The 19,427-nt window shown below is 49.5% G+C and overlaps 1 protein-coding gene across 1 annotated transcript in view; it reads left to right on the top strand.

Moving 5' to 3' along the window:
- TNFRSF8 (TNF receptor superfamily member 8) overlaps positions 1 to 19,427 on the top strand; it is a gene marked incomplete at both ends in the record, with an annotated part of 64,868 nt that overhangs the window by 13,069 nt on the left and 32,372 nt on the right. The window contains 2 exons of the mRNA XM_079696479.1: positions 5,564 to 5,651; positions 12,123 to 12,239. Of these exons, the coding sequence (XP_079552605.1) occupies positions 5,564 to 5,651; positions 12,123 to 12,239 (205 nt within the window). The remainder of the gene's footprint in view (positions 1 to 5,563; positions 5,652 to 12,122; positions 12,240 to 19,427) is intronic.

The raw sequence follows: 19,427 nt of genomic DNA on the forward strand, positions 1-19,427 counted from the left end.
CCTGGGCCCCAGGCCTCTGGTTACACAGCTCATCACCCTGTGGACAACTTACTCTGCCTCAGACCTGCCGGGAAACCCCACCCAAAAGCCCCCCCTCCCAGGCCTCGGACTTCCCCCTCCCACTCTCCCCTTTCTGACCCCCCTTCCCTCCCAGGCTGGGGTCAGACGGCAGCCCAGCTGTCTCTCCCCCTTCCCCAGGGGCAGCAGGAGCTGATGGGCCATCCAGGGTCTGGGCCCACGGCCAGCGGAAACTGGCAGGGCCCTCACAATTCAGAGGCTGCTGTAGATGCCGAGGCTGCTGCTTTCTCTGCCAGGAGCTGGTATGGGTGAAGGGCCCATGTAAGTGGGTAGTGGGAGACCATGGGGGGTGGAGGCAGCGGGGCAGATGGGGAGATGGCAGAGGGAGGGCAATGAATGGGGCCGGGGGTGAGGCCTGAGCCCGGGTGGGGGCCGGCTTTGGGGGACCACGGACAGCGCTGCTAAGGCAAAGCTCAGGGCCCCGGTTCCACCCTCTAGTTTCTGGGCTGGGAACACCCTGGGAAGCTGGGGTTGTCTCCCCCACTGGAGTGCCAGCCCTGGACGGAGTTCTGACACCCGTCAGCTCTCCAGCACACAGTAGGTGTTTGGTGCAGCCCTGGAGTGGTCAGGTCAGCTGACTGGACTCAGAGCCTGACCCTCCACAAGGTGTGTGCTCTTGGGCAGACTCTTCACCTCTCCCAGACGGATTTCTGTGCTAATAGGGTCTCACAGGGCCCTTGGGTTCAGTAAGTGCTGTTGTTACTTCTGCAACGTGTGTGCATTGCATTGACCCATTTTCTGGGCGCTTGTAAAGCCATGACATCATAGCCAAAGAAAAGTCCCCAGTGTCTTTTCCAGAGAAGGCCAGTCACAGGGGCCTGGGGATGTCTGGGGTGAGTGCTAGGGGATGGGGTGAGCTATGCCCCAGCCTGGACCCCACCTACATCTCTGGGAATGGCTGGGGGGAGCCGGGGTCGGCCCCTCCATGGCGTCGGGGGGGCCAGCCCTTCTCCCATAAGCCCCACCCGGGAACGGAGGCCCCCAAGTTCTCTACTCCCTTCTTGGGGCTCTGGTGGGCTCCAGCTGGACTTCCTGGCTGAAATCCCACTGTCCCTGGGGACGGTGAGAAGATCGCGCCCCCTGGTGGCAAACTACGGACCTACACAGATTTATTGTTGAAAAGAGCTGCCCTCTCCTTGAGCGCTTAGAATCCTAGGGGGTGCTGCTATTTACACATGCGGTTTTGTACAATTGCTTTATTTCGCTCTCTCTCTTTATGTATACACTTTATTATTATCATTTTTTAAAGGAATTTTGCCTTTTTTTTTCTTATGGCTCTGTTGGCTCTTTGTTTCTGTACGAGGGCTCTCTCCAGTTGCAGCAAGTGGGGGCTACTCCTCATCGCGGTGCGCGGGCCTTTCACTATCGCGGCCTCTCTTGTTGCGGAGCACAGGCTCCAGACGCTCAGGCTCAGTAATTGTGGCTCACGGGGCCAGTTGCTCTGAGGCATGTGGGATCTTCCCAGACCAGGGCTTGAACCCGTGTCCCCTACACTGGCAGGCAGACTCTCAACCACTGCGCCACCAGGGAAGCCCTATTATTATCATCTTTTACTGAACCTTTGGCTCGTTAGTTGCAGACATTTTGATCCTTCACCCCTACATATTTCAGCATGTTTCTTCTACAAAAAGGGCATCTCTTACATAAACAAGTTTTCAGGCATTCAGCTTGATAGAACATAATCAAATGTAAAGCCCATATTCCAATCTCACCAGTTATCTCAATATTCTCCTTTATAGCAATATCCCCCTTCCCAGCCTGATTCAGGATCCAATCCAGACATTGCATTCAGTTCTCCAGTCTTTAGCCTCCTTTATACTGGAACATTCCACAGCTCTTCCTCATCTTTCATGCAGTGGCATTTTTAAAGAGTCCAGGCCAGTTGTTTTGTAGAACGCCCCTCAGTTTGGGTTTATCTGATGTTTCCTCATGATTTGATTCAGATTGTGGACTTTTGGTAGGAAGACCACAGATGTGATGTGGTGTCCTTCTCAGAACATTGGACCTTTCTCATTTTCATGATGGGCAGCCTGTGGCCCAGAAAGGGAGAGAGAACTGGGGACACAGTGAAGCTCAAAATCTCCTGTCTGTGCTTAGTTGCTGTGTGACCTTGGGTGGGTAACTGCACCTCTCTGAGCTGCAGTTTCCTCATCTGTAATGTGGGGTGGTGATCTGGCCCCAAAGGGCTGGGGGTGGCCTAAAGGAGGTGATGTGTGACTCATGGTTGGTGGGGTGGGGAGTGATAGGTAATACCATGGGTTCCCTCTTCTTCTCTGCCCCTCCCAGCCCTCCACTGACCCAGGGTGAGGTGGCAGGAGATGAAGGATAAGCATTTGTGCTCCCCTCAGCTGTTCCCTCAGGCCCTGGGAGAGTGAGCAGGGCCACATCCCCGTCAGAGCCCACAGCTATCAGTGAGAGGAACAGGCAGGCCAGGAGGGGAAAACCCAGGCCAAGGGCCCAGAATTTCCCGCACACTCAGCAGGCCTAGCAGGGCTGAACCCTCACGCCCCCTGCCCCCCAGCCCACCCCAGCCATAGGCTTCCGAGCTCACATGGTGAGATGCTGTGGGTCAGGGAGAAGCTTGGGTTGTCCTGGCAGGTCTCTGCCCCTAGACAGGCTCTGTTTACTTGAGAAGAATGAGATTCCGCTGGAGGGGGTGGCTGGGCGCCAGTGGGCGAACAGACTGTCCTCAAGGCCCTGGGCTCTGGATTACATGAGACGCATAAGTGCTGTGTGACTGGTGTCTGCGAATGTAGGTTATGTTTATTATTTCGAATTTATGTGGCAACATTTCAGATGTGCAGACAAAGAAAAATGAAGAATGTAGTTGACCCTCCATGTGTCCACCTTCCAGCCACGCTGGCCTCCTTGCTGCTCTCTGTCCATAGCAGACGTATTCATTTATTATTTTCACAGTTCCCTCAGGTGGAGAAAAGACTAGGGAATCCCCTTGGGCCGGCCACGCCTCTCCCCAGCAGGTAAATGGCTTCTGCTTTCCTCCCCCAAACCAAGAAAGCCCCCACCTCATTCATCCCATGAGTGGCCACCTCCTGTCTGCCAGGCATCATCTCGGATGCTGAAGACACAGAGGTGGGACACAGCCCCCTCCTCCCCTGTCTCCCCCATTCCCTCCCACTCTCCCTTCCTGGAGCTCCCTGTTATGGGTCTTCCCAGAAACCTGCTTCATGCTCCCTTCTCATTCACCAGGAAGGACAAAGTTCCTTCCCCCAAACTCAGCGGAGACTCTCCTCTCATGAACCAGCCCCTAACAGAGGGACTTAGCTTTCAAGGAGCCCTGGAAACATCGGGAAGCTTGTTAAAAATGCCTATTCCTTAAAAAAAAATGAGTCTTGACCCTACTTCACACCAGGCACCAAAATGAAACCTGAATAGGAAAGGTTAAGTAACACCATCTAGAAGACAATGTAGGAGAATATCTAAATGCATTGGGTGGGCAAATATTTCTTAAATAGGACATTCACTATAAAAGTAAAGACTGATACATTAATTGCACTTCATTAGAACTAAGAATCCTGTTCATCACAAGACTCCATTAAGAAAGTGGAAAGGCACACCATAAGATGGCAGATGAGGTTTGCAGTGCATATATTCAACAAGAACTTGTATCCAGAATATATAAAGAATTCCCACACATCAGGAAGAAAAGTTGGGCAATCTGATTTTTTTAAAAATGGGCAAAAGATCTGAATATGCATCTTACAAGAGAGAATATCCAAACAGCTGATAGATAAACATGTGAAAAAGTCCCCAACATCATCACTCATCAGAGAAATGCAAATAAAAGACGCAATGAAATTCCACTATATGCTCACCCAAATGGCTAAAATTAAAAAAAACTGACTATACCAAGTGTTAGCAGAGATGTGGGGCAACTGGAACACACACCCTGCAGTGAAATGTCAGTTAGTACAATTTAGAAAACTGTATGGAGGATCAATCAAAGCCAAGCATACACATACTTTGACCCTACGATTCTACTCCTAGGTATATATCCAATGGAAATGTGTGCATATGTGCACCAAAACATAGGTACAAGAAAGTTCTTAATGGGATTATTCATAATGATCAAAAAAGTGGAAACAACCCAAAGGTCCATCAAGAGTAGAGTAGAGGGACTTCCCTGGTGGCGCAGTGGTTGAGAATCTGCCTGCTAATGCAGGGGACACGGGTTCGCGCCCTGGTCTGGGAGGGTCCCACATGCCGTGGAGCAAATAGGCTCGTGAGCCACAACTACTGAGCCTGGGCATCTGGAGCCTGTGCTCCACAACAAGAGAGGCCGCGATAGTGAGAAGCCCGCGCGCTGCGATGAAGAGTGGCCCCCACTCGCCGCAACTAGAGAAAGCCCTCGCACAGAAACGAAGATCCAACACAGCAAAAATAAATAAATAAATTAGTAAACTCCAACCCCCAACATCTTCCAAAAAAAAAAAGAGTAGAATAGATAAATTGTGCATATTCATGGGATGCAATACTGCAAGGCAGTGAACTTGAATGAATGGTTGCTATTTGCAACAATGTGGGTGATTTTCACAATAGAATTTTGAGTTAAAAAAGCCAGTTGCCAGGATGTACGTTTCTACCTAGGTAAAGTTCAAAAGCAGACAAAACAAATCTCTGGTGTAGAAGTCAGGTTAGCGGGGTTGGGGGGACTTTCAGGGCGGGAAGGGACAGGAGGTGGGTGCTGGGTACTAGTATCTTGTTTCTGGATCTGGGTGCTGGTGGCAGGATGTGTTTATGCTGTAAAAATTCAGTGTGTAGGACTTCCCTGGTGGCACAGTGGTTGAGAGTCCGCCTGCCGATGCAGGGGACACGGGTTCGTGCCCCAGTCCAGGAAGATACCACATGCCGTGGAGCGGCTGGGCCCGTGAGCCATGGCCACTGAGCCTGCGCGTCCGGAGCCTGTGCTCCGCAATGGGAGAGGCCAAAACAGTGAGAGGCCCGTGTACCACAAAAAAAAAAAAAAAAAAAAAAAAAAAAAAAAATTCAGTGTGTATATACCTGAGATCTGTGTGCTTTTCTGCGTGAGTGTTAGACATCAACAGACAAGTTTACCAAAGCTTCTTATTGCTGGGCTCATGCTGGAAGCCAAGTAGGAGGCAGGTGAATTATTCCCAGGGAGAGAGGCTGGGGGCTGGGACCAGGTGGAGGAGGTGGGGATGTTGGTCCGAAGGGGCTGAGAGAATTTGCTGATGGGTTGGGTGTGAGTACTGGAGGAGAGGGTCAAGGGAGACCCCAAGGTTTGGGGCCTGAGTCATGGAAGGCTGGGGTTGCCTCCACCTCCGCTGGGAAGACCAAAGGTGGAGTGGGTTCCAGGAAGTTTCTGTCCTGACTTCTATAATGTGAGGCTCCACCTCAGGCCTGGCCTGATAACGAGTGGAGACCAGGCCTCCTGGGACCTGAGGGGCAGGAGGGAGGGTGGGTGTCTGGGACGCTCCTGGCCTCACCAGTGTGTTTCTCCCTCCAGGGTCGAGTCTCCAAGGATGCCTGTGGAGGGGACTCCAGCCGCTACTACAACGAGGCTGCCGGGAAGTGCTGCTACCGCTGCCCCGAGTGTGAGTGAGGGTGTTGGGAATGGGGACGAGGGCGGAGTTTTGTCGTCAAGTTACAACACTCTGGGGAGATTGATGAGTGGGAAAGACCAGAGCTGACATCGTCATTGCCATTGGCTACAGGTTTTAATGAATGGCTGCCCTTTGTTGAATACGCGCGGCATATACACTAGTCTGAGGCCTCCCGTGCGTCGCATCCTCCCATAGGATCTTCACCATTATCCTTTGTCATTGCCATTTTGCAGATGAGACTGTTAGGGGTGCTGCAAAGTTAAGCAACTTGCCCAAGGTCACAGAGCTGGGAAACGGGGGAGCCAACTGGGGCTGGAGCCGAGGGTTCTATGACCCCAGAACCTGGGCTATTGACACCCCCTGACCGCCGCTCATTTCCGGGCCTACGAGCACTTGGCAGGCCTCATCTTTCCTGCCCTGGGAACTCGTTTGTCCCAGGGCTGCCGGGACTCTAGCTCGCTTGGGGACCAGCTCCCTGCCCAGAGCTCGCTTCCTGGAAGGCTCACCTGCCCCCAGCACAATGATGGGCCCCATGAGTAGATGAAGGGCACCATCAGGAAATCCTTCCAGAACAGGCATGGGTCTTGTTCTCCGCACTTTGCAGATAAGGCTCAGGGTCACAAGGTCATGAAGCATCTCATCCCCTGTGGTTGTTATCAAAGTCCCAAGGCACATCCAGCGGCCTTAGCTGCATGGGGCTCAGCTGTGGTCTCTGACCTCTGGCAACAGGGACTCATGGGAGAGGAAGGACATTAGTTATGTCAGCAGAGGGTGTGAGGGAGGGCTGCACCTATGGGCTCATCGTAAATGCCTCTCGCTTTGAGGACAGCAAGCCACTGGAAGTGGGTAAGGGTCTTCAGGACAGGTAGAGGGCCCAGCATTGCTGTCTGGAGGATGGCGACAGGCCACGATGCACAAGATCACCAAGGGTACGTGGCCCGAGCTGGGCAGGAACCCTGGTCAGTCTGTTCCTAGACCTGCAGCCTCTTTGCTCCACCATGAGCACAGACCCAGCCCTTGCTCAGGCCACCAAGGACCAAGAGAAATATTTTGGGAAAGAATTTGATATTTTTTATTTCCAAAAATGATTGTAAGAAGTCATTGTAGGGGAAAAAGTAGAACTTCATTGGACTGTCTCGCTTTTATTTTCTGGTTTAGTGTTGGACTTGAAGTATGTAACAGGTGGGTTCCCATGCTTTTTTAGTGCTTGGGACTTCAGCGCCTTAAGGGCCGGCCACCCACATACCCACCCATCCACGTACCTGCCTGTCTACCTAGCGGTTCTTTCACTCACTCACTAACCTGTCCATCCCTCCCTCCTCCCGCCTCCCATACTCCTTCCCTTTCTTTCTGCCACCCATCCCCCATACATCTACCCATCTGTCTCAGTCTGCTCGGGCTGCCGTAACAAAATACCACAGACTGGGGGCTTAAACAACACCACATCCCCCCAGGAGAGCAGCGGTCAGGGTTCCTGAGTGGTGTGGCCCACAGGGCTCTGTGACTTTCCATAGGACCTGCAAGCCCAGCCGCAGGGAGAAAGACAGACACTTCCTTCCCATGCCCCCCAGCCCCCCTTGATGCCAGCCTGGCAGGGCTTGATGGGGAGTGGGTGGGGAGAGAGAGGGTGACATCCCAGCCTCAGGCTCCCTCCACTTAGATGCTGTAACTTGGGAAAAGGGGGCTCCCTTCCCCCACAAGTTCCCTCTCCAAGGCCCAGTGACTGGGGGTGGCTGAGCACCCCATGCTGGTGTGGTGGGCGGGGCATTTTGCTGGAGTTTTATTGACCCTGTGCTTCCGGGCATGCAAGAGAGGAAAAACGAAAAACCCACAAAAACCCCTTCCTTTGTCTCTCGGGGAAATTTCTGACATTTTCTGCCTGCTCTTTGCAATCAGCACTCAGCTGTGTACCGGGCCGGTTGGTGGAGGAAGGAAACGGGGAGACCTTTGAGATTGAGAAATTAAGGTGTCATCAGATCCCTCCTCCCACCCAGGCCTGTTATGCCCTTTCTAGCATCCTCAACAGTTGATCCCCAGCCCTCTGCTTACATACACCCCAGTGACGGGGAGCTCACTTACTGACTCATAACAACAGCAACGGTTATCATTGGTGGAACATGTGCCACGCCAGCCACAGAGCTGAGCCCTGTAACTATCTTAGCTCATGGAGCCCTGATAGGAAACCCAAAGAGGAAACTTGCACATGGCGGGGATCAGGGATTTGCCCATGGTCACATGCTAGTAAGTGGCTCGGGCGGGGCTCCAACATGGCTGTCTAACTAGAATCCTGAGCCCTTCACCCTTGTTTGGTGCTGACCCCGAGGCATTGCATTTGGGGAGGCAGCAGGGCGTATCAGTGAAGAGCCTGTGTGCGGGCTACACCCCCCTTCCTATTCTGCACCCTGCTTCCTGGATCACCCTTCCTTTCGTGCCCAGACTCACCCACCATAGGAGGGGTCTCCCCCGCAGGTGTGGGGGGATGATGTGAAGCCAGGCCTGGTGTTAGGCAGAGAGCACGGTTTGTTTGGGGCCAGGCGGGTGTACCCCATCTTGTCCTGGGGGAGCTGAGGGTTTCTCCAAGGAGGAAGAGGAGGCCTCCCCTGCCCTCCCTGCTCTGGCTGAGCTTGGCTGGTCCACAGTTCCCTCCCCATTTGCACTTCTTCTTCAGGGCAACAGGGGGACACTCGGCAAACATCTTTCAGCCTCAATTCCAAAGCACAAGAAGAAAGCATCTGATGGCTCAGAAAAGTCCAGATGTCCACCTCTGCTCTGGTTCCCCAAGGCGAGGACTGCCCTGGACCACTGCTAGTGGGGCGGGGCCGCGGGGAATGAGGGCTGTTCTCCAAGAAGCGCAGCCTGTGGGCTGAAAAGTCCTTCCAAAATATGTCTGCTGCAACAGGCAGTTAGCATCTGGGAACCATGAGAACACACTCCTGGGGGACCTGACCTCGTTGGAAAATGCAGGGGGGACTTCCTTGAGGAGGCGGCATCCAAAGGCATCCTGAGGACAAGCAGGGGTTGGCCAGGCCAAGGTGGGGAGGGGGTGTGTGTGCTCTGGTTAGAGGACACAGAATATGCCAAGGCCTGGAGTGGGCAAGGACGGGCATTCAAGACCTGGGAGGGGCTCCATTTGGCGGGAGCAAAAGGGGGAAAGGCAGGGCGGAGGGGCTGGCGGCCCAGACTCAGCGAAGAGCCGTTCTGCCCATGGGAGTTTCGAGGGCCAAAGCAGCTGGCGTCGGCCTGCCTGATGCTGAGGCAGAGGTGAGAGGTGGTGACCGGAAAGTGAGGACAAACTGTGAGAATATCTGGAGTCAGAAAGGCGCTGATCGGAGACTGGGAGGATCAGGACAGCGGGACACTTGGGAACCAGTTCTCAGAACCAGCACAACTCCTGAGGCTTTCTTAACCATTTCGTTTCTGATTCTGAACGTGGTGCTCAGGGGAGAAGATCTACGTGAAAGATGGGAAAAGAAGAAACTAGCAGTCAGTAAACACTCATCATTTTTCTGCTCCCTCTACTCCAGGGCCCGTGGCCTTTCTGTCCTCTGCACAAGCCACGCCTGGTCCTCCCGCAGGGCCTTTGCACTGGCCGTTACCTCTGCCTGGAATGCTCCCAGCCCACCCCCACCCCGCCTCCTGCACAGCTGCGTCCTTCAGTCCTTTGGGACTCAGTAGGCCCCGCCTCCATCCCCCCCCCCCCGCTGTCTCCCTCTGTCACTCCACTCTCCACTGCTTTCCTCTCCCTGAGCTCCTGCTGTATGTTCTTCAGAGACTGTCTCTGAAGTCTGAACCCACTTGCTAATTTCTTTTTTTTTTTAATATTTATTTATTTGGCTGCGTTGGATCTTAGCTGCTGCACGCGGGATCTGTTTTTAGTTGCGGCATGCGAACTCTTAGTTGCGGCATGTGGGATCTAGTTCCCTGACCAGGATCGAACCCCGGGCGCCCTGCATTGGGAGCACAGACTCTTAGTCACTGGACCACCAGGGAAGTCCCGCTAATTTCTTTCTTTACGTGCTGTCTCTTCCCCAGGCTAGAGTGTCAGTTCCATGAGGGCAGGGACCTCACCTTCAATCTCTTAAATCAGTGCTTGGGGGCTTCCCTGGTGGTCCAGTGGTTAGGACACCTCACTTCCACTGCAGGGGGCATGGGTTCGGTCCCTGGTCGGGGAACTAAGATCCCACATGCTGCAGCATGGCCAAATAAATAAATAAAAATAAATCAGTCCCTGGCGCGAAGCTGGTGGTCGGTAAGTGCGAGTCTAGTGAGTCAGACTGACCCCCAGCTCGGTTACTCTTAACCTGTGAGTGTGTTTCCTGCGACAGAGGGTTTTCTAAAGTTCACGCCAGAACAGCCCCTGGTGCTGAGAGGTGATTTTAAAGGGACCCAGGAGGGGAATCTGGAAAGGATCAGGTGATCAGGAAAGTTCCATGGTGGGGGGTGGTTTCAGCCTGACCTGGCTAGATATGAAGGGTTCCCTGGGGTGGAAATGGAGATGGAGGGGGTATCTCTCGTATCAGTTTCCTGGGCTGCCATGAACAAAGTACCACAAACGGAGTGGCTTCAACACCAGCAGTTCATTTTCTCACAGTTCTGGAGGCTAGAAGTCCAGGATCAATGTGTTGGCTGGGCTGTGCTTCCTCTGAAGGCTCCAAGGAAGGTTCTGACCTCTCTCCCAGCTTCTGGTGGTTCCTTGGCTTGTGGCAGCATACCTCCACTCTTCACGTGGGCATCTCCCTGTGTGCATATCTGTCTCTGTATCCAAAATTTCCCCCTTTTTCTAAGGACACCAGTCGTACAGAATGAGGGCCCACCCTAATGACTTCATTTTAACTTGATGACCTCTGTAGGGGCCCTGTCTTCAAATAAGATCACATTCTGAGATACTGGAGGGTTAGGACTTCAGCATCACTTTTTTTTCGGGGGGGGGCACATAATTCAACCCATAACAACATTCCAGGACATCTGAGGCGTGCTAGAGAAAAGATGGAGAGGCCCAGGCTGGCTGGGGTACAGAGTACATGAAGGAAATGAGGTACAATGATGCCAGACCAGGAGTCTGCAGACAAGAGTGAGCCCTGGGAGTGCCAGGCTGAGGAGTCTGCATTGCTTAGGTTGTCATAACATGTATTGATCAAATACGTGCCAGCCCCTGTGACAGGGGACTCATTGGTGAGCAGACACAGAAAGATCCATCCTTGAGGAGCTGACACTCATGTGGGAAATCCAGGCACTAAGTTTATCCTCTAAATAAGTATGAAATTACAACAGAGTTAGGTGTAAGAGGGCAAGGTATGTGGGTCTCTGACGGTTTATAACAGGGGTCCTGTCCAAGTTGCTGAGGAAGTGATGCCTTGACTATGATGTGAAGGCTGAGTGGGAGTTTACTAGGGGAAAAGGGGGAAAAGCAGTCCTGGCAGAGGGCCAGCTTGTGCAAAGGCCCTGGGGCAGAAGGGAGCATGGCCACCTTGGGGAACAGGGAGACTCCAGTGTGGCTAGAGAATAGAGCCAGGGGTATATGAGTGGGCATTGACCATGGTAAGGACCTAGACCTCTATCCTGGGAGCCATGAGAAGTCTTTGAAAGTTTTCAGCAAGGAGTGGTGGGTCAGATTTACCTCTCTGAAAGCCCACTGGGGAGCTACTAAAGTTTCCTGAGCTAGAGGATGTGTACCATCAAGCTAGTACTTTTGAGAGGTTCTTGCATGTTATTCTAGAGCAGGGACTCTTACCTGTGGTCCATGGACTCCCAAGAGTCTGTGAGTAGATTTCAGGGAAGCCATGAACCTGATTGAGTTCACTTATTTTCATTCGCCTCCAACAAAAATTCCCTTTATGAATTCCTTCCATTATGAATTAAGGCAACAAAGCACAGCAGTAATAGCAGTACCTGCAGCTTTTCCACCAGTAGAAATCAGGTATTCTCATATTATATTACAACTGCTGCAGATATCATAAGACATTGTTGATTTTCATCACTACTTTGAAACTATGGTAGTTATTAGATCTTATTTAATGAGCTTACAAAGAATCACATGTATGACATCTTAAATTATTTTGTTTAACGCTTTGATAACTGTATGCCAACATAGCTGGTTCCTTCATAATCCTAAGTGTTTTACTTTGTGCACTTGAAAATGTGATTCTGAACAGGGTCCACAGGCTCTCCCAGAATGACTAGGAGACACGAGAAATGTTGAGATCTGCTGGTCTAGATTCCTTTGGTTGTAACGAACAGCAACCTAACTCAGGCCTAAACAAGACAAAAGGGAAATAATTGAGTCAACAACAGAGTAGTCCATGGTGCCATAACTCAGGTTTGAATGATGTCCTCAGGAGTTCATTTCTCTCCACCTCTGTCACCTCTGAGTCATCTCTTTCTGAGGCAGGCCCTGCCCACACCCCAGCAGCAATGGCCCTCCAAGGTGGCCTGACCTGGAGCTTCTCTGCTTCTCTTCCCCAGGGCGTTCCCTGAAGGAGCTGTGCCCTGAGGGGCCCAATGACTGCAGGAAGCAGTGTGATCCCGACTACTACTTGGACAGAAATGGCCGCTGCACAGCCTGTGTGAGCTGTTCTGGAGGTAAGGGCTGTGTCTCTCCTCCGGGGGCTCCTTCCAGGGAGGATGGGGAGCCTCAGGGGTGTGGGGAAGGCAGCGGAGGCGGAGAATCTGAAAGGTGGGGCGGATCAAGATTTGGTGCCTGTACTCTGAATCAGCCCCCTGGTGCCTCAGTTTACCCCTCTGGATTTGTGAATTGGTATCAACCATGATCTTTTGCATCCATATTTTTTTTTTCTTTTTTGGCCACGCCGTGCGGCTTGTGGGATCTCAGTTCCCTGACCAGGGATTGAACCCAGGCCCTCGGCAGTGAAAGTGCCGAGTCCTAACCACTGGACCACCAGGGAATTCCCTGCATCCATACTTTTTAGAGAGACTTAGTTACCATGTTTCCTCAAGGGAGGGACTCACACTTATGTATTAAGTTTACTTTAAATAAATAAATAATTAATTAAATAATTAAAAATTTTCGGCTGCGTTGGGTCTTCGCTGCTGCGCACGGGCTTTCTCTAGTTGCGGCGAGCGGGGGCGACTCTTCATTGCAGTGTGTGGGCTTCTCACTGTGGTGGCCTCTCGTTGCGGAGCACGGGCTCTAAGCGCGCGGGCTCAGTAGTTGTGGCACACGGGCTTCGTTGCTCTGTGGCATGTGGGGGTCTTCCTGGACCAGAGATCGAACCCGTGTCCCCTGCATTGGCAGGCGGATTCTTAACCACTGCGCCCCCAGGGAAGTCCCATGTATTAAGCTTAATCTTTGCTAACCCCCTAGGGGAAGATCCTTTTCTTATCCTAGATTTACAGTGAGGAAACTGAGGTTTAGGGAAGTTAAGGGCATTTCCAAAATTACAACGTTGTGGTAATTTGCAGCACTAGAGTTTTAGCTGCTGGTTTGACACCAAGGGCTTTGTTCTTTCCCTAAGACCACAGTGCTTCCAGGAGAACTTCTTCAATAAGTGCTTTCTTTGTTAATTTCTTATTGTGGGTAGTGAATATGGTTTGTGTGCTACCTCGCGTTTGTTGGGTTTTTTTGGGCGTGAGGTGGGGAAATTTGCTGAGATTTCTTGTGGCCTAATACATTTTCATGCGTTTTAGTATGTTTAGTGTGTTTGGGGGGAAAATGCATATTCTGCTTGTTGTGTACAAAATTCCATGTATACCTATCTAATCAAGCTTGTTAATTATGTTATTTTAATAATATGCATCCTTATTTATTTTGTCACCTTCACAGAGGTTGGTTTTTGAGATAGACATGTTAAAATTTATCTTCCAATATGCTTGTTTTTCATCAGATTTTCCTTGTGTTCTACTTTTGCTTTATAAATGTCAAAGCTATGTTATTAGGTACAATGTTGATGAGTATCATGCTATCTTGGTGGGTTGGACGTTTTACCAACATGAAATACACCTCTCTGTTTCTTATAATGTGTTTGCCTTAATTCCATTTTTGTTTGACATTAATATTGCCATTCTTGTTTATGTTAGCATTTCACTGGTGTATCTTTAAAAAATTTTAAATTAATGACCACATTTTATTAAACAAAAGTTATATGCGTCCATCATAAAAATTCAAGCAATACACAAGTGTAAAGAAGAAAGTCAACTCTGCCCTTCCCCCATCAGTGGGTGACTGATACCTCTCTGTCCCTCTCCAAAGAGAGAAGAATGGGTAGGTTCGTAGCCAGACAGACTATACACACATAGAAAGAAGGGATCTTTAAGAGGATGGGATCATACTATTTATAGCGTGAAAATGATTATATTTAACTTTATTCAAATATATCAGAGGAAGAAGGAACCTAAGTGAAGAAGCTAAACTATCACAAGAGACAGTAGTTCCTAAAAAAAAAAAAAAAACCCTCTGAAATTAACAAAAGAGGTTATGAAAATCAATAAGTGGCTAGGAATCATTTAAGGAATGACTCTCTCTTCTGGTAGAGTCATATTCTACTTGTTTCAATTTTGGGGTAGCAGAGAGTTGCTTGACTCCCTGTAATGAAAAATGAATGGCTCAGGCTTCCCTGGTGGCGCAGTGGTTGAGAGTCCGTCTGCCAGTGCAGGGGCCGCGGGTTGGTGCCCCGGTCCGGGAAGATCCCACATGCCGCGGAGCGGCTGGGCCCGTGAGCCATGGCCGCTGAGCCTGCGCGTCCGGAGCCTGTGCTCCGCAGCGGAAGAGGCCACAACAGTGAGAGGCCCGCGTACCGCAAAAAAAAAAAAAAAAAAAAAAAATGAATGGCTCGCTGGCCTCCCCATCCTCTTCCAGACTTTTATTGCTTACATTATTTTTGCATCGTCATAGTCTACGATGTTTATCATCTTTTCTGTAGCCCTAAGTCCCTTGGCATGTTAGCTTTACTTTGCTATTTAAATTCATTCATTGTGCCCTATGAGTCCATTTATCACGGCTTCTCATTCTTGAATTTTTCAGTTTGATTTGTCACTTGATTGGTTAGGTTTCACTGTCATGTGGACTTTTCAGGGAGGACTCATCTTTGCACCTTCCTTCACTTTTTTCATGTTTGAGAATATTTGTTGCTTTTAAACTGGAATGACAACTTGGGTGGGTATAATATTATGCCTGGGACGTATTTTCTCTAGAACTTGGTGGGCATTGGTGCACTGTCTTCTCGTGATGGATATTGCTGTGGAGGAGTCTGCAGTCAGTTTCTTTCCCCCTCTTTGTAGGTGACTGCAAGAATTATTCTTTCTCTAGTCTTAAGGATCAAAAACTTAACCAGAATATGCCTTGATATTAATTGTTTGGAAACAAATCTTCCCGGTATCTGGTATGTCTTTTCTATCTGCAGATTTAGTTCTTCCTTCATTTCAGGGGAACTGACATGGATTTTATCTCGGCTAAATAGATATATCTCAGTGTCCACTTGATGGATACCAATTATTCTTATGTTTGATTGTCTTTGCCTTTCCTCCTTGTCTATCAATCATCTTCATTAATTGCATTAATATCTGTCTTTTTACCTTGCATTCACCAGTATTTTCTCAATCTTTTCTCTATGCCGTTAACTCAATTTTCTGTCTAATGTTTTTTGTTTCTTGCTGCCCAGGGCAAGACAGGGCCCCCAGGACACTGGTAGTTCACTTACTGAATTTCTAATTATGGTGTTGTGCGTCTCAGTTTGTTTTCTTTTGCTCTGCAGTCTTCCTTCTTATCTCATCCTTTTAAAACATCAACTTTTTTTTGAGCTCTTCCTTTATTGAATTACTATTCTTATTAAGTTCCTTTATAGTGCGAAGCACTCCTGGGATTGCTTGTTAGTTGCAGGCTGGGTTCTTTGTCCTTGCAAACTATATTCCTGTCTTTTTTAGATCTTTCTCTTTTTCTTGTCTTCCCTCCTCCCTCCCTTCCATCTTTCCTGCTATAGCGTGTTTGCACTGTCGCCTTCTTATATTTTTCCTTCTTGCTTGAGCTCAGCCAGGGCAGCAGCTCTGTCCTTGATACAGTATGAGGGATTTCTCCTTCACACCTGCCCCATCTCACTGGCCTTGAGTTCGTCTTCCCAGCTCAGAGCATCAGCTGGGGACTCTCAGGGTTACATTTTTTTTTTTGGCTGTGCAGTGGGGCTTGCGAGGTCTTAGTTCCTCAACGAGGGATTGAACCTGGGCCACGGCAGTGAAAGCACCGAGTCCTAATCCCTGGACCACCAGGGAATTCTCAAGAATTACTTTTTTTAAAAAAATTGTGGTAAAATATACGTAACATAAAATTTATTGTTATTATTATTACGGTATACGGTACGCGGGCCTCTCACTGTTGTGGCCTCTCCCGTTGTGGAGCGCAGGCTCCGGACGCGCGAGCTCAGCAGCCATGGCTTATGGACCCAGCCGCATGTGGGATCTTCCCGGACGGGGCACGAACCTGTGTCCCCCGCATCAGCAGGTGGACTGTCAGCCACTGCGCCACCAGGGAAGCCCAATTTATTATTTTAACCATTTAAAAATGTACTGTTCAGCGGCATGAAGTACATTCATATTTTTGGGTGACCATCACCATCATCCAGCTCCAGAACTTTTTCATCTTCCCCAATTGAAACTCTCTCCCCATTAAACACTAGTTCCTCATCACTCCCCACACCCTCACCACAAGCCTTTGGCAACTACCATTCTATTCTCTGTCTCTATGAATTTGACTACTCTAGGATGTTCATAGAAGTGAAATCATACAATATTTATCCTTTTGTGACCTGTTTCACTTAGCGTAATATCTTTAAGGTGCATCTATGTTGTAGCATGTGTCAGAATGTCCTTCCTTCTTAAGGCTGAATGGTAGTCCATTGGATGGATCTACCACATTTTGTTTATCCGTTGATGTCCATGGACACTTGGGTTGTTTACTCCTTTTAGCTATTGTGAATATTGTTGCTATGAGCATAGTTGTACAAATAGCTGTTCAAGTCCCTGCTCTCAATTCTCTACACACTCAGCAGTGGAACTGCTGGATCATGTGGGAATTCTATGTTTAATTTCTTGAGGAATCCTGACTGTTACCTTTGAAACTTGTTTTAGGAGCCTGAGGGCGGCCTGGGTGGGGGTCAGAAAGCAGCCAGAGATGGGTGTTGTCATGGAGGCAGGGGCTCTGCCTTCTCTTCTGTCAGATAGTCTTTATCAAGCTCCTGCTGCCTAGAAAGGGGTGCCCCCCACTCCTGGAGCTTCTGCTCATTCCCCCAACTAGGGAATTGGCAAGTCCACGCAGTCTTTTCTGCCTCTGCCCAGGCCTTTGATATTACATGCAGGCAGTTACTCAGAGTGTTTTTTCTTGAGTTTTCCGTGGATGTCTAGCCACTGTCTTTAGGTGGAGTCTACAGATTTTAGAAAATTATCAGGATTTTATTCTCTCCTCAGTACAGCTTCTAGGCTGCAGGTGAGAGTGAGGGGCTGTACCAGGGTCACTACAGCAAGGAAGAGAGAGGAGAGGGTCCCGAGATGGTTTTAGGAGCCAGGCGTGGGGGGGGGGGGGGTCTTTTAATTAGTGCTGCCCACACCCCATTGGCCAGAACCAAGTCACATGACCGCCTATCCATCTGCAAGGGAGGCTGGGAAATGTAGTCTTCCTCTGAGTCCATTTGACACAGGATTTGGGGAACGCATCACTGTGCTCCAGGGGATTCCTTCTCATAGCTGCAATATCCTTTTGCATCTCCGAGGATATTAATTATACTGATTCCAAAGACTTGCTCTGTTTTCTCTTTTATCTGTTTTCTTGAGCGTTAGTTCTGTTGGAGTTTGGGGCTCTTTTTTCTTGGTGCTGGTTTCTTCTGGTCTTTGGTGACTTCGAGTTCTGCACGTGGGATCTGATGACTGGGGTAGGGTGGGGGTCTGCAAGTGGGGCTTGTGAAATCCACCTCCGGGGACTGCGAGGATGAGCGGGTGGGGTGGAGGTGCCAGGCGGGGTCTGTCAGAGGCTGGTCCTCTGGGTCTGCAGGGTCCCTTCCTTCCCCCACGGCTGACCAGCCCGGGGGCGCCGCCCAGCTCACCTCACCCGAGTATCCTTGGGGAGACGCTTGGCTTCTAGCTCTGTGGCGTGACTGGATGAGGAGTGTGGGGCGAGGGACCCACCTGGGTGCTTCTGCTGCACTCCTTGTGGGATTCCCTCCCGCTTGCCCCTACCATTCACGCACTTGGAGACAAGCACCCAGAGCCTATCCTAGCATAATCAGTCGTATGGGGTTTGTTTTGGGCTGTGGTCTCCTTCCATCCAATTCCATCTGCCCTCCATATTTAAGAAGTCTTCATCATTTCTGGTTGACCAAAAATGCCCCTTCTTGTTTTCCCAGGGATATTTGCATTCTTTAATTATTATTTTTACCAGTGATTTTTTTTTTAAAGATAAAATTCATCATTTAAAGTGTACAGTGCTGTGTGGGACTTCCCTGGTGGCACAGTGGTTAAGAATCCGCCTGCCAGTGCAGGGGACACGGGTTCGAGCCCTGGTCCGGGAAGGTCCCACATACCGCGGAGCAACTAAGCCCGTGCGCCACAACTACTGAGTCTGCGCTCTAGAGCCCACGTGCCACAACTACTGAAGCCCGCGTGCCACAACTACTGAAGCCCGTGTGCCTAGAGCCTGTGCTCCACAACAAGAGAAGCCACGACAATGAGAAGCCCGTGCACCGCATAGCCCCTGCTCGCTGCAGCTAGAGAAAGCCCACGCGCAGCAACGAAGACCCAACACAGCCAAAAAGAAATAAATAAGAAAATTTATTAAAAAATGAATAAAGTGCACAGTGCTGTGGTTTTATTATATTCACAATGTGCAACCACCACCACTATCTAATAAAAAGAAACCCCCTTAGCTCCCAATTCTCCCCTCCTTCCAGCCCCTGGCAATCACTAATCTACTTTCATTCTCTATGGATTTGCCTACTCTGGACATTTCATATCAATGGAACCATGTGGTATGTGGCTTTTAGGGTCTGGCTTCTTTCACTTTATATAGTGTTTTCAAGGTTCATTCATGTTGTAGTGTGTATCAGTACTTCCTTCCTTTTTATGGCTGAATAATATTGTGTTATATGGATATAACACATTTTGTTTATCCATTTATCAGTTGATGGACATTGGTGTCCTTTCTACTTTTTGGCTGTTATGAAGCATGCTGGAATGAACATGCATGTACATGTTTTTGTGTGGACATATGTTTTCAGTTGTCTTGGGTATGTACCTAAGAGTGGAATTGCTGGATCATAGAGTAAATCTATGTTTAACTTTTTGAGGAACTGCCAGACTGCCTTCCACGGCTCTGTCCTACTTTATATTCCCGCTAGCATTCTATGAGGATTCCAACTTCTCCATATCTCGCCAACACTTGTCATTGTCTGTCTTTTTTATTCCATCCACCCTAGTGGATATGGCGTGGTCTGTCATAGTGGTTTTGGTTTGATGACTAATAGATGCATCTGATGACTTATGACATTGAGCATCTTTTCATATGCTTACTGGCTGTTTGTATATCTTCCCTGGAGAAAAGTCTTCTTAAATCCTTTGCCCATAAAAAAAACCCCAAAAAACTTAATAGACTTTTTTTTTAGAGCAGTTTTCAGTTTATAGAAAAACCAAGCAGAAAGTACAGAGATTTCCCACATGCCTGCTCTCCTCACACTTTTCCCCAGTATTAACATCTTGCATTAGTGTGGTACATTGTTACAGTTGATGAACCAATATTGGTGCATTATTAACTAAAGTTCATAGTTTACATTAAGG

This window comes from Hyperoodon ampullatus (assembly GCF_949752795.1).
Source record: "Hyperoodon ampullatus genome assembly, chromosome: 2".
Taxonomy (NCBI): domain Eukaryota; kingdom Metazoa; phylum Chordata; class Mammalia; order Artiodactyla; family Ziphiidae; genus Hyperoodon; species Hyperoodon ampullatus.